The sequence below is a fragment of the Melanaphis sacchari genome, unplaced genomic scaffold, assembly GCF_002803265.2.
Source record: "Melanaphis sacchari strain LSU unplaced genomic scaffold, SCAv2.0 Contig588_pilon_pilon, whole genome shotgun sequence".
Lineage (NCBI taxonomy): Eukaryota > Metazoa > Arthropoda > Insecta > Hemiptera > Aphididae > Melanaphis > Melanaphis sacchari.
The window spans coordinates 6,023-21,022 of NW_020271414.1; the positions used below are offsets into that span (position 1 = coordinate 6,023).

A 15,000-nucleotide genomic window follows, 5' to 3' on the forward strand; every position below is an offset into this window, starting at 1 on the left:
AGCTTATTATTTAAACATCAATGTGTTATTACTTAACGATTGCTATTACGTGTATTTATTTTTTTTTTTTTGGCTCAAGGAAAAATAAAATTATGTTTAAATATCTTTCATTATGTACAGATTATATGTAGTTAAATTTAATAGAAATGTAGCATACAAAAATTAAAAAATATAATTGTTTTTTTAATTTGTTAATTCAATAGTCTAACACTCCATAAATATTACACTAGTTTTGCACCAGTTTTTAACAAATAGAAAATATAAGCCACTCTATCAGTTGTATTGTAGAATAAACTGGATAATGCCAGTAATTTAGCTAGTAAATATTTAAAATAATTAATATATTAGTTATAGGTTACGTATTGGTTTAACTTAATATATTTTACTAAAAAGTATAAAACATTATTGTTTATACATACATGACATGTATTGTAGTGCTTAGCACATTTATCAGATAATAACTTATTTAGAATTTATATAGAACCTAATAACAATAATTGTATTGCTACTTTTATTTAAACTTAAAGGTTATTATGAACTACAAGAACAAGCTGGTCGAGTACTTGATGGTACTTTATTTGACTTGTACTATAACCAAAATAAAGTGAGAAAAATAGTATGTTATTATTTAAATAAACAGAAACTTAATTAATTAAGTTGAATTAATGTTAGATATTTGTTTTTCAACTATATTCTGTTTATTACAGGCGTTTAATATAATATTTAATTTATTAGACTATGCTATAAGTTTTTTGGAACAAAAATATAAATGTGAGAAAATACCATTTGTATTTGCATTAACCGCTGGTTTAAGACTGTTTAATGACAAATCCAAAGCAATAGTCAAATGGGTATTTTTTTTTATTTATTTTTTTTCTTAAAACTCTCAATATTCTCAAATATAATTTATTCTTAGGCAATCAGAAGTTTGAGTGAATATCACAGTAAATATCAAATAAATGAAAATACAGTGCTTATAATGAATGAAAATAATGAAGGAGTTTATGCTTGGTTAACAGTTACTTTTATGAACAGTAAAATATATAAATATAAAAAAATACTATAATTAAACAATACTTAATTCATAAATAAATTATGAAAATGTATTTATTTTTAGATACCTTAAAGAACTTTAATAATACAATAGCTGTTTTAGATCTACGTGATTCATCTTTACAAATCATTTTTTATTTACCACCTGAAAACCTACAAAACTATGAGTCACAATTTGTAAAACAATATACAATCATGGGAATAGAGAGACATTTTTATAATCAAAGGTAATGTAAATGGAGCTCTTCTAATTAAATTATACTAAATAAAATTTATAATAAATTTTTTAGCCATTTAGATTTTGGTTTGATGGAAATGCGAATAAAAATTTTGACGTTTAACAACAATCAATCAACCTATTCTTCTCCATGCCATGGCATAACTGATAATTTTTCTTATACATATATTTTTAATAATTACAAAATCACGTAAGTTTTTTTTTTTTTGAATGACTAAAGTTTATTGTAACTAAATTCAATAAATGTATTTACATAAAATATGAATAGGTTATATTTATTTATGTTTTAGTGTTATTTTTTATTTTCAATGTAAATAATTGTTATGTTATCATTTCAGTGGTGCAAGTCCTAATGATGATATTTACATTTTTTGTTAGAATGCAGTTGAATCTTTAATTGCAAACAAAGTGAATAAAATAACCATTGAACAACCTATCATGGCGATTTCTTTTTTTCATGAAACGGCAAAAGAAGCCAAATTAATTCGTATGTAAATTTAAGCATAATATTATCATTTATCGTATTGATATTTTTATGTTATAATTGTTAATTTAATTCACATAATATAATTATTTAGGTAATACTGGGAAACGCATAACTATTGAAAAATTTAATAATGCTGCTAAACGTAAGTTGTTATTATTTATAACTAAAATTATTAGCTAATGCATCTATAATTAAAATGAGAAATAACTTTTTTAAAGAATGTTTTAGAAAAACTTTTGACGGTAGTAAACCATTCAATTGTTTCGATTTGGTCTATATTCATGTATTATTGAGTCAACTAATTGATTTTGGTGACAATTCTTCAATCACTGTTTGTATATAACGTCAATAGGTTTATATGATTTTAAAATTGAAATTCATAAAATGCTTACATACATTAGGTCATGAAATATGATATCATTTCTGAAATAAGTTGAGCCCTTGGAGCTGCTTATCAGAAACTACCTATAATTGTTCAAAATGACTAAATAAGAAACATTCAAAGTTGATGAAAATTGAAGATTAATGTTATTTGTTTTTTTGATACTTTTTAAATGTTTTTTACTAAAATACATAATATATTTATATATTTAATGTGTATCCATATAATCATTATATCGTAGATATAGCTATATTTAAAAATAGTTTATTGACTTTTTCTAATTTTTCTGTATTAGATTATGTGATATACCCATTACTCTTTTAATAACACATTAATATTATTATATTATCATTAAGTTGAGTAATTGTTAAATAATAATTGCATTAGATAATTCGTGTTATAAATAATTAGCTGAATCCATAATAATTATAAGTAACCATATATAATGTTATGCAGTATTCGTAGTAAAATAAATAATCATAAATTCTTCAAAATTTTTTTTTTTTTTTTTAATTGAAAATATTTCTAAATTAAAATTACCAAATCCTAATATAGACTGGCACGAAGCTTCTTAATTTAGCTCTTGTAAATCATCATTTATGAAAAATTCCTATTTCGGGGTCTCCTATGTAGGTCTTTTTTCCAGTGTTCAAGCGTCCTCGGGTTCGTACGTACGTACGATGATCCTATAATCTTATGGCGTCTTATGTCTTATTACGTGTCTCCCATATCCAAATGTTTTTAGTAGATCATTTGTATTTTATATTAAATAATATACTGTCTGTCTGCTAAATTACCTGTACACGTAGGCCCTCCACGCTTTATTAACATTGCTGTTTTCTTTTGATATTTTTCGTCGCCGGCTTTCACCATTAATTCGATAACCGTGCCTTGAATTATATCACTTTTATTTGAAAAAAATTTAAGATACGTAGTGGAAAATATCAATGGGTCTTCAATTGAAACTGATAATTCACTAAGTTGCGTATGACTTATGCCAATGTCATACATACAATACATATTACATATATGTAAATATATATACATATAACGATCGTTAATTCGTAAATATTGTTTGTGAACGTTTGAAATTAAATTTCTAAAAGAGCCATCAAAATTATTGTATTAAATTATAGAAACCTAATAATAGAACCTATCATTATACGAGACTTCCAATAAATACATACCAATAGTTAAAATGCAATTAATTATAACGTGATTAATTGGTAAATGAAGATTTTCCTTTTAATTTTCCGTAGAAATATGAATGAACTTACATATTATAAAAGTAACACACGTCTTGCGTTTCCTTGTCACAAATGCACGTAAGAATTTACGTGACCTTACAATGAAAATCGTCCATTTCATCAGTGAAAAGATTTGTAGTGTTAATTGTTTCCATTACTTGCTCGTAACCTAAAAGTTATTTAATTATTAGTTATTAGTAGGGCTGGGATTTTAATGCCTTATAAAACCCCGAAAAATGTCCTAAAAAAAATGCTTTTATGATCTACAATTTTTTTTATTTTTAATAATTTTAGTATATATTACAATTAAATGTTTTAAAAAATGCATTATAAAAATCTATTAAAAGTGTAAAATGTAAATACATAGTTTTAGTATAAATCTAAAAAAAAAGTTATACACAAAGCTAGATAGACTTAATCTCATAGACGTGGAATTCGTTCAATCTGAAAAAAATAATATTTTTATAAATTATTTATATTTATATTTATGTACCTGTACATTCTGAACTGCTACACTGAACCACGAGAGCTTAATTCAGATTTTCAAATAAAAATGATCTTCTGTTGTCTGCCAATAAGTTCTTGTAGATTGAAAAACTCCTTTTAACATCTACTGAAGTGATTGGCGAATATTTGAAGAAGGCTAAATCATTCGCTGTAAGATCATCCGGAATTTCATTTGTTGCGCCTTGACCGTTCAAAATATCAGATATATCGGAAATGATTTTAAATCCTTTGTTTTTATTTAATGTAATAGTAAGTTTTTGGTATATGATTTTTCCGATTTGATTTGGTGCTTTTTGAATTTCAGCTTTTATTTTTTGAATAATGTTAATGGAATCAATCAAAGGTACTCCGGAAGTTTCTAGTTGAGTTATAGATGTTGCTAATGTGCTAAAATTTGCCTTTATATATATTAAGTTATGTTTCAAATTTACATTAGAAAATAAATTCTGAGCTTTAGAAACTGCAACTGCGTCTTCTCCGTCTAATTGATTAATAATTTCTTTAATCAGTTCAAAACGGTCACAATAGTATACATAGAAGCATTAAGCCAAGTGCCCCAACGTGTTAATACAGGCCGAGGAAGAAGTGGAATCTGGATCTGGTGCCATTGTTTTAAATATTTGGATTCGCGACGACGTTTTCAAAAATACTTTTTTTACGTTATTATTTATCAATTCGTCAACATTTTGAAAATGTATTCTTATTTCTTCGGTAACTCTATGCAAGGCGTACGCCAAGCATATAACATGTATCAATTTCGAATAATAAGTTTGAATCGATGTGGCTGCTTTTACCATGTACGGAGCAGCATAATTTAAAAATAAAAGGACATTATCGTGTATTATTCCTTGTGGCCATAATATTGATAAAGACTTATCCAAAACTTTGGCAATTGTACTGTGATTGGTTTTTTCTAATACTTCTGAATTTAATAAAAACATTTTAACTATGTTACCTAGTTCTAATGTGCCTATTATAACATTGGTAACATAACGACCATTGGCGTCCGTCGTTTCATCGATAGAAACACATAATTTTTTATTTTCTACGTATGACCTAATCATCTATATTGTTTCATCGTAACATAATATACTGACGTAATTTTTTCGTAATGTGGAGCGATCAGGCGTTTATTTATTGGTATATTTTTCCAAAAATTTAGATAACGCAGGATTTTCGAGTTTATTTAATGAAATATTACATGACAAAAATGTACGAGTTAAATCTAAAAAATATTTGGACCGGTTTGGTACGTCTGTAATAAAACTTTGTGTATTATTTTTTTCGTTTTGTAATTTACTCCGTTCTACTCCATTGATGTGTTTATCTCTTGACAAATGTTGTTGTACGGCAAATCGTTTTTCAGCAGTAACTTTCACGTTGCATATTTTACAGAATAACACCGATCCGTCGGTAGAAAAAATATTATGTCCAAATTCTTGTACAAACCCACGCAGTCGACTCGCTGTCGAACATTTTACTTTTGGCATTTTTATATTAAATTATCAAAAAAAAATTAACTAGAGTAATAAAACGGTGTTAACGACGACAAAACTCGTACTGAACGTCGAACGATAATATCATCGGACGTCGATTTTATCGATTTAAGATTATTTAACAGGAAATTCGGGTAGAGGTTACTCAAACCTTGTCCGATAATATAATACGAATTACGAGTAGGTATCTACTTATAATCTGTTATATTTATTTAAAAACCACGTTTGTGTAAAAATCTTAAAATCTTAAAATAAAAATTTCAAATTCATACACTTTGTTTCCAAAAACTCAAAAAATGCTCCGAAAACTCTAAAATGCCCTAAAATATTAATAAAATGACTTTAAAACTAAAAAATGCAAAATAAACTTTCTTATTCTCATTCAAATGTACATAAAACAAATTTTTGACAAGACAAGCATTGCACAGTAAGCTTTGAAAAACAATGAAATGTGCATCGAAATCCCAGCCCTAGTTATTAGTGTTATTATTTGTATTTTTAAGTTGTTATACAATATGTGAGGGTATCATTATGACCTTCTATAAACCATAAATTTCCTATAAACATAAACAAAATTCATAACATCATTTCATTGGATAATATAAACTGTACATGTACATGACTATTTTATTTAGTAAAGTTAAATAGTTTTTTTTTACAAAAATAGTGTAGTGCTTGTCAAATTTCAAGGAAATGAATTTTAAGCTTAATTTGGCCTAATTTTGACTGCATATAAAAATTTAGAATCAAATTAACTTTGCACGTAACGATTTAATATTTTAAAGTTGTTTAAAGAAATTAACACAGCAGTGTTTTTAATTTTAGCAGAAAAAACAACTTATTTTTCATTTAAGAAAAAATTAACTTTGTGATTCAGTATATTTATAATACTACAAACAAGTTTGTTTAAGTGAACAATTTTGAAATGCATTTCAATTAATAGCTTGACTGATAAATATATAGAATTAATTGCTTTCATAAATGTTGAATACCTAATTTAAACATTTCAAAATTTTATTATTGTAAATTGGAATATAATAATGTTTCAATGTTATAATTTTTCTTTTACTACAATTTTTGATTATTTGGATTTGAATTCTTGTGGGATAAATTTTAATAGTTTGGTTAAGATTATGATGGGTCATCAGAATGACAGGCCACATAAAAGGAACAAAAACTGTATTGCTAAAAATGTTCACTATATACCATATTCATTGAATCTGTGCAATATGGTGATATCAGCTGCTTTTAATATTCAGACTATAGAATAATATTAAGGTAAAGTCGAAAAAAATACTGTTTATTTAATACCCCAAAACAAAATATCGTTTTTTGAATATAATTTAGTAATGTGCTATTTGGATCCTAAAGGCGTTAAGTTAATTTTTACAAAAAACAAATATTGAAGCAGTTGAATTAGCCGAAATTAATTTTGTTACAATTCAATGTTTATATTATAATATTGATAAAAACTTCAAACAAACATTTATAGAAACTGAAGTAAAAATGTCTACCAAATACTAGACAACAATCAACATAAACGAAGCTCTATAACTTTTTTAAAAATAAACCCCTAAAATAATATGATCACAATTGTAATTAGGCATATGAATCAACAAAACAATCATCAAGCTAACCCTAGTAAAATGAATCTTACATCAGAAACTCAATATTATGTCTTTTGCATTACACAGACTCGTTCATTCAGTAATTAAAAGCAAGTTTTCTATGTCATAAAAAATACTCAAAAGTTTGTTAAATAATAATTTTTCTTAATTTTAATACTTGGAAAATTAATTTGTTTTTTATGCTTTCAATATGTATTATCTAGAACTTATTAAATTTTATTTTGATGCTTACTAGTAAATCATTCAGGATACACAAATATAAAAATGGCATTTAAAACTTCAAATACATGCTGAATATTCAAAACATTATTTAGAATCTTTAAATAGAAATATATATTAGGTAATATTTCATTATTTCATTGTATTAATGATTCTACCGTTATTAACATCCAATCCTGAAAGAATACATACTCGTCTCAAAAAATTGAAAACTTACCTATGAAGTGCAATAAATGAAAATAATACTTGGATATTAAAATAAAAATATTGTTAATTTTTTATTTTGACAATCCATTTTTTTTTAGACATAATTTAATGGTTTTACTAAGTTAAGAGTTAATGGAAAAATCTCACTGACGGTTAAAGAAGAATTACATTAATTATTTTAAAAACCAAAAAAATTAGATTATGTTGTAACGTGGCTGGGGAACCTAGTTACTATATTAGTTATCCAGGGAAGGTTTTCTGGTCCTTATGGATAAATTTTCCGTAGCTAGGGGGTTAGAACACGGTATGTGGGATCTTATCAATAAATAAAACACGTTTGGTTTATAAATCTCTGTTCAAAATATATTTTTGGTTTGTACTTAACAAAATGTAGATGGTGGTAAACAATCCCGGTGTTGGTGAGTTCATGTTTTTTGGTGAGTTCGTGTTTATTGCTGGTCAGTCTCGAACTGCCCTTTCGATAAACGGTGCATATTGGCCACAGGCCTCACAATCATTAACAATGTTTATCTCAGCATAAATATCCCACTATTGCCTACTACGGAATTGACACATACATAGGTGTCATGTAACAATAATATATATTATTGTTACAATGTTATATAGGTACATATATTATTTTAATGTATTATATTAGCAATATAATGTATAAATCTGTTAAGTGTAATTTTACAAAAAACAAAGAGAGGTAAAACTCTTTTAATTTTACTAGAGATACTGTACTAAGTAGAGAAACTCTTTTTATCATATGTTTGTAAGAAACCAATTTAAATAGCTCCAACATAAGCAATATAAATGAATACATTACACACAACTAAAATCACACTGATATCAGAATAAGCAGTGAAATTGCATACTGATTAACTCTGTAGACATGGAACAGAAATGTTATTCACAATTAATAAAAGCGTATTTTAGGGCATTGAAAATTTTACAAATTTAAAAATATTAAAAAAATAATAGCGTGTGTCAATTGTTTAAATAAATATTATAGCTGAACAGGCAAAAGCACACATTAAAATACTGAGTAATATTTTGTTGAAAATCATTTTATTGTAGAAATCGGATGGTAAATTAAATGTATCACCAATATCATGTTGAATCTAATAAAATAAACCGTAAACAAATAAGTATCATATGAACATGTGAAAAGTATGATCTAGTTTTAGCAAGTAAGGTACAAATATTTTTCGATTAATTGTAGAGCATAATAAATATTTTAATTTTCCTCAAAACCATATTTTTTTTAAAGTTTAAACAGCACAAGATCATAATAGGAATGAATGCAAAAACACCAAAGGACTAGACACAAGTTATTTCATGACGTTATATCTAAGGTATTACAGGTGTATTGCAGTTGTTTTTTTTTACTAAAGAATAAAAAAAAGTTAATCATAATTTATGAAATTATTTATTCGTTACATTGCAATAACGACACATTTCAATCAAGTTTTTAGTGTACCAATATCGTATTGTTATTGAAATTTTAATTAGTGGACAATCCGCATGAAAAACATGATTAATCGCACAAAAAAGGTATGTAAAGAACGACCTTTCGCATACAAGTAGATTACAGATCGACCAGTTTTATTGATTTAGTAAAATTTATATTTGAAAATTTCTTATTGCGAATTTCATTAGGCGACTTTTTCTTAAGTTAATTTAATGAATTCTCAGAATAGGATAAATAGCTAACTCTTGCAATGCATTTTTACTATTTAACATGCCCACACTTTTAATCATTATTGAAGTGGATAACAAAATTATCATTAATTTTAAGAACTATATATATGCTATCTATAAAATTGTTTTGTTTCTCATTAATCCTTGGATCATCCTTACAAATCCGACGTATTCTGTAGGCTATAAACTACAAATCATAATATTCAACCTACCAATTTTGATCACGGTAACGTTGTAAATCTACAAAGATAACATTTTCTAAATGATTCACTTATTGATAATTAATCGATATTGGCTGGTGTGCCTTAAATCTTATATACCCATGTAACAAGCGCCTAAAAATACATTAACAAATACATAACTGTTATCGTAAGTGTTCAATAACTGCGTGTGACATTGTTAACTCAGTGTTATAAATTATAATAATTCAAATCTAATCAAACGTCTTAAAAATATTTCACCATATTAATAAATGGCGTGTTCAATGGTGTGAGTGCATACCCGGAGAGCGGCTATACACCCTACTAGTGATCATTTCGCTTTTGAGTTTTCAGAATTAGACCCGATGTCTCATTAGTGATTAATAAAAAAATGTATGGTATTTTAGTACAATATCTTAAATTTAATTTTAGTGGTTATTTTATAAAATTAAAATTTCTTGTATTAGTTGTAATTATTTGTTTACAGAATATTTCAGGCTGTAATAGTTACAATAATACTATAAAACCTAATATAAATCAAAGAAAATATTTTATAAAGATTATCGTTACTGTTGTATATTTTATGGTAACCTATTGTAAGTATAAGTTTCATCAAATTCACTTTTTTATGATTTATACTGATTAAAATGTTATTTTTCAATCTTTTCAGCTCACTCAATTATATTATGTGAAGAAACTGCCAAAAATGAAAATTCTGAATTAACAAAGTCGGAAAGTCCAAAACTATATTGTAACGTTACTATAGAGGCAGATAGTATTAGAACTAAACTATTAATTACAGTTTTTGTTAAAAAGTCTAAGAAACGTAGTTGGTTTTCTTTCTGGGGAAATCCAAGTGAAGAAAGTAAGTTTAATGTACCTACTGGAAGTGTTAAATTTAAATAATTAAAGGCATTGTATTCAAAAATTGATTCTAAGGAAAATAGATGGGTATATCAGCATAGGTTTTAGATTATTAGAACGATACAATGAAATGAAACGAAACGAAAACACTCTGAGTTTTTAAAGTTTCACTATATTATAATAAAAACAAAGAGTGCGGAAGAAGTTGCACGACGCCACGACACGACGGAGCACGACAGGGGAGGGGGCTTATCGAACGGTGTGTCGACCGTTGCAATGCCGGAATTACTCTGACTATTGCACCACAGGGTAGGTGACTGATCGATGCAATGCCAGAATAACTCCAACTATTGCACCATTGACCGAGTCACAAACCGTTCGACAAGTGAGGTCTGGGAGGCCGCCTTTCCTATTTGCGCAAGTCTGCCCGGGTGGGTCTTACTACAAAGTCGGAAAGACGGAGAATGGTATTGATGGTCGTGTCGTGGGGCCTTTTATACCCGGTCTATCGGCAATTACATCGGGTCGGTCCCGTGTTCTGTGACAGAAACACGAGAAGATACCCGGTGAATCAGTGATTACACCAAGTCGGTCTCGTGTTCTGTGACGAAAAGCACGAAAAACCCAATCGCTAACTGCCGATAGACGTACAATTTTCGGGATAAGTGCAAATGTCCATAATTCTCCACGCACATTACCCAAATCATAATTTAGATAATCATGCGTGGAAAATACAAACACCTGCACTTATCGCGCACAGCGCATACAATAATCAGATAATAAATTTGTCACGCAATGAAAACAATAATATAAGAATATAAAATAATAAGAGAAAATAAAAAATAAAAATAAAATAGAACATAATAAGAGTATGCGTAAACAGAATATAACTAAAAATATATGCAATATGCATATATATTTGTACATATAAAGATTATCAAAAAATTTTAAGGATTTATCATTATTTTATTTTAGTTATTACATAATGATTAAAAAATTATGTCCGTAAACAATTTCTATCGGTTATATTCTATACGCTCCGGGACTGGGATTGTTATTAACATGCACATTTAGTCGTTGGATATGATAAATTTGAAGTTCAGCAATGATTGTTCTTTAGAACGGAATAATCATTGTAGACACATGAAAACACCTGAAAACTGAGTAACGGATATCCCCAGCAATCTTAACATCAAGCTTATATGATGTTAATAATTCGATTATGATTAGGTTATTAAGTCGTTGTGGAATTGTAATTTGTAGTTTAATAGTTCCCTTGAGGCTTATAAGGTGTATGCAGCTAAGGTTTGGTATTTTTTTTTTTTTTTTTTGCTCAGGGAAAAGAATATTATGTTTAAATACCTTTCATTATGTACAGATTACATGTAGTTTAAATGTATAGAAATGTAGCAAACATAAATTAAAAAAATATAATTGTATTTTAATTTGTTAATTCAATAGTCTAACACTCCATAAATATTACACTAGTTTTGCGCCAGTTTTTAACAAATAGCAAATGTAAGCCACTCAATCAGTTGAATGGTAGAATTATACTGGATAATGCCAGTAATTTAGCTAGTAAATATTTAAAATAATTAATATATTAGTTATTGGTAATGTATTGGTTTAACTTTGTTTTACTAAAAAATATAAAACATTATTGTTTATACACACATGACATGTATTGTAGTGCTTAACTTGTATATCAGATAATAAATTATTTAAAATTTATATACAAGCTTACAACAATGATTATATTGTTATTTTTATTTAAATTTAAAGGTTATTATGAACTTATAGACCATGTTGGTCGAGTGCATGAAGGTGGTATAGTTCAATTGTACAATAAAGATAAACTAGTGAGAAAAAAATATATTATTATTTGAATTAACAGGAACTTAATTAATTAAGTTGAATTTACGTTAGATATTATTTTTCAATTAAATTTTGTTTGTTACAGGGGCGTATTGTGATATATGATTTAGTAAGCTTTGGTCAAAGTTTTTTGAAATATAAATATAAATATGAGAAAACATTACTTGTATTCGCATTAACAGCTGGTTTAAGAGTGTTTAATAAAGAAACCGAAGCAATAATCCATGGAGTATTTTAATTTATTTATTAATTTTCTCAAATTCCTCAAAATTCTCAAGTATAATTTATTTTTAGATAAACAAAATGGTGACTGAATATGACAAAGAATATCAAATAAATGAAAATACAATATTTGTAATGAATGAAATTCGTGAAGGACTTTATGCATGGTTAACAGTTAATTTTATGAACAGTAAAACATAAAAATATAAAAGAATACTATAATTTAATAATACTTAATTCATAAATAAATTATGAAAATGTATTTATTTTTAGATACCATAAAGAACTTTAATAATACAATAGCTGTTTTAGATCTACGTGATTCATCTTTACAAATCATTTTTTATTTACCACCTGAAAACCTACAAAACTATGAGGCAAAATTTGTAAAGCAATTTACAATCATGGGAATAGAGAGACATTTTTATAATCAAAGGTAATGTAAATGGATGTCTTCTTATTAAATTATACTAAACAAAATTAATTATACAGTTTTTAGTCATTTAGATTTTGGTTTCATGGAAATGCGAATAAAAGTTTTGACATTTAATAATCATATATCAACCTATTCATCTCCATGCCATCGCACAGCTGATAATTTTTCATATACATATTTTTTTGAAAATTACAAAATCACGTAAGTTTTTTTTTTTTTAATGGGTTAAGTTTGTGTTACTAAATTCATTAAATGTATTTATATACAATATAAATAGGTAATTTGCATTTATGTTTTAATGTTATTTTTTATTTCAATGCAAATAATTGTTATGTTATCATTTCAGTGGTTCAAGTCCTAAAAATGATATTTACAAACTATGTTTGAGTGCAGTTCAATCTTTAATCGAAGAAAATGTGAATAAAGTAACCATTAAACAACCTATTATGGCGATTTCTTTTTTTCACGAAACTGCATTAAAAGCTAAATTAATTCGTATGTAAATTAAAACATAATATTATCATATATCGTATTGATATTATTATGTTATTATTCTTAATTTAATACACATAATATAATGATTTAGGTAATACTGGGAAACGCATAACTATTGAAAAATTTAATAATGCTGCAAAACGTAAGTTGTTATTATTTATAACTTAAAGTATTAGCTAAATGTATTTACAGATATTCATAATGCATCAATAATTAATAAAAGGAATAACTTTTTTAAAGAATGTTTTAGAAAAACTTTTGACGGTAGTAAACCATTCAAATGTTTCGATTTGGTCTATATTTATGTATTATTTAGTCAACTAATTGATTTTGGTGACAATCCTTCAATCACTGTTTGTATATTAATTCAATAAGTTTATATGATTTTAAAATTGAAATTCATAAAATGCTTACATACTTTAGGTCAAGAAATATGATATCATTTCTGAAATAAGTTGGGCCCTTGGAGCTGATTATCTAAAGCTACCTATAATTGATAATGACTGAACATGAAACATTTAAAGTTGCTGAAAAATGAAGATTAATGTTATTTGTTTTGTTGATATTTTTTAATGTTGTTTACTATAATACATAACATATTTATATATGTAATGTGTATTCATATAACCATTATATCATAGATATAGCTAAAATTAAAAATTGTGTATTGACTTATTCAAATTTTACTGCCTCAGATTATGTGATATACCCATTACTCTTTTAATAACACATTAAAATTATTATATTATCATTAAGTTAAGTAAGTGTTAAATAATGACCCATAAATAAATTACTGTATTTGTACGAGTATACCTATAGATACTATAATCATGCATGATGTGACTTATGACTATACCCATTTAGTATTTACTGTCAGTTGTGTTGGTATTTCAACTGTGTTACAGTACTAAATTTTATGTTTAGTATTTTAAATTTTATTATTATTATATTATAGTACTTGTATCTTTATTTAGATATTAAAATTAATAGAAATTTAGAAACAAAAAATAATAAATATAATTGTTGGTATGCTTCGTTCCCGGTTACGTATTGCTTTATTTGAAATTCTGGGTTTGAGAATATTAATAAATAAATAAAAATACTTTATTGACTATTTTATCGATTTCATTCAACAGTCTTAAACCAGCGGTTAATGCGAATACAAGTGGTGTTTTCTCATATATTTATCTTTCAAAAACTTTTAGCATAGTTTAATAAATCATACATTATATCAGCCTGTAACAAACATAATTTAGTTGAAAACTAATATCTAACGTTAATTCAACTTAATTAATTTAATTTCTGTTATTAAAAATAATAATATAATTTTCTCACTTCTTGTTTGTCATTGTACAATTGAACTAAACTACCTTCATGTACTCGACCAGTATAGTCTAAAATTCATAATAACCTAAAAATTTAAATAAAACAACAATAATTATTGTTATAAGCTTGTATATAAATTCTAAATAAGCGCTAGGCAATACAATACATGTCATGTCCGTATAAACAATAATATTTATATTTTTAGTAAAATATATTAAGTTAAACCAATACCTAGCAATAAATAATGTATTAATTATATTAAATATTTACTAGCTGAATTACCAGCATCAACCGGTTTATTCTACAATACAACTGATTGAGTGGCTTATATTATTCTATTTGTTAAAACTGGCACAATACTAGTATAATAATTATGGAGTATTTAGATTATTGAATAGGTAACAAATTAAAAAC

The 15,000-nt window shown here is 26.1% G+C and overlaps 1 protein-coding gene across 1 annotated transcript; it reads left to right on the forward strand.

The window, feature by feature from the left end:
- The first annotated feature begins 9,932 nt into the window (after window positions 1-9,932).
- LOC112599989 (ectonucleoside triphosphate diphosphohydrolase 5-like) lies at window positions 9,933-13,832 on the forward strand. Its single transcript, XM_025347120.1, has 11 exons — window positions 9,933-9,964; window positions 10,039-10,233; window positions 12,015-12,091; window positions 12,193-12,336; window positions 12,402-12,519; window positions 12,603-12,765; window positions 12,829-12,966; window positions 13,112-13,260; window positions 13,352-13,402; window positions 13,501-13,613; window positions 13,684-13,832. Exons 1-11 carry the CDS (start codon window positions 9,952-9,954, stop codon window positions 13,765-13,767), a joined length of 1,245 nt encoding a protein of 414 aa, XP_025202905.1. The 5' UTR covers window positions 9,933-9,951; the 3' UTR covers window positions 13,768-13,832.
- The last annotated feature ends 1,168 nt before the right edge of the window (window positions 13,833-15,000 follow it).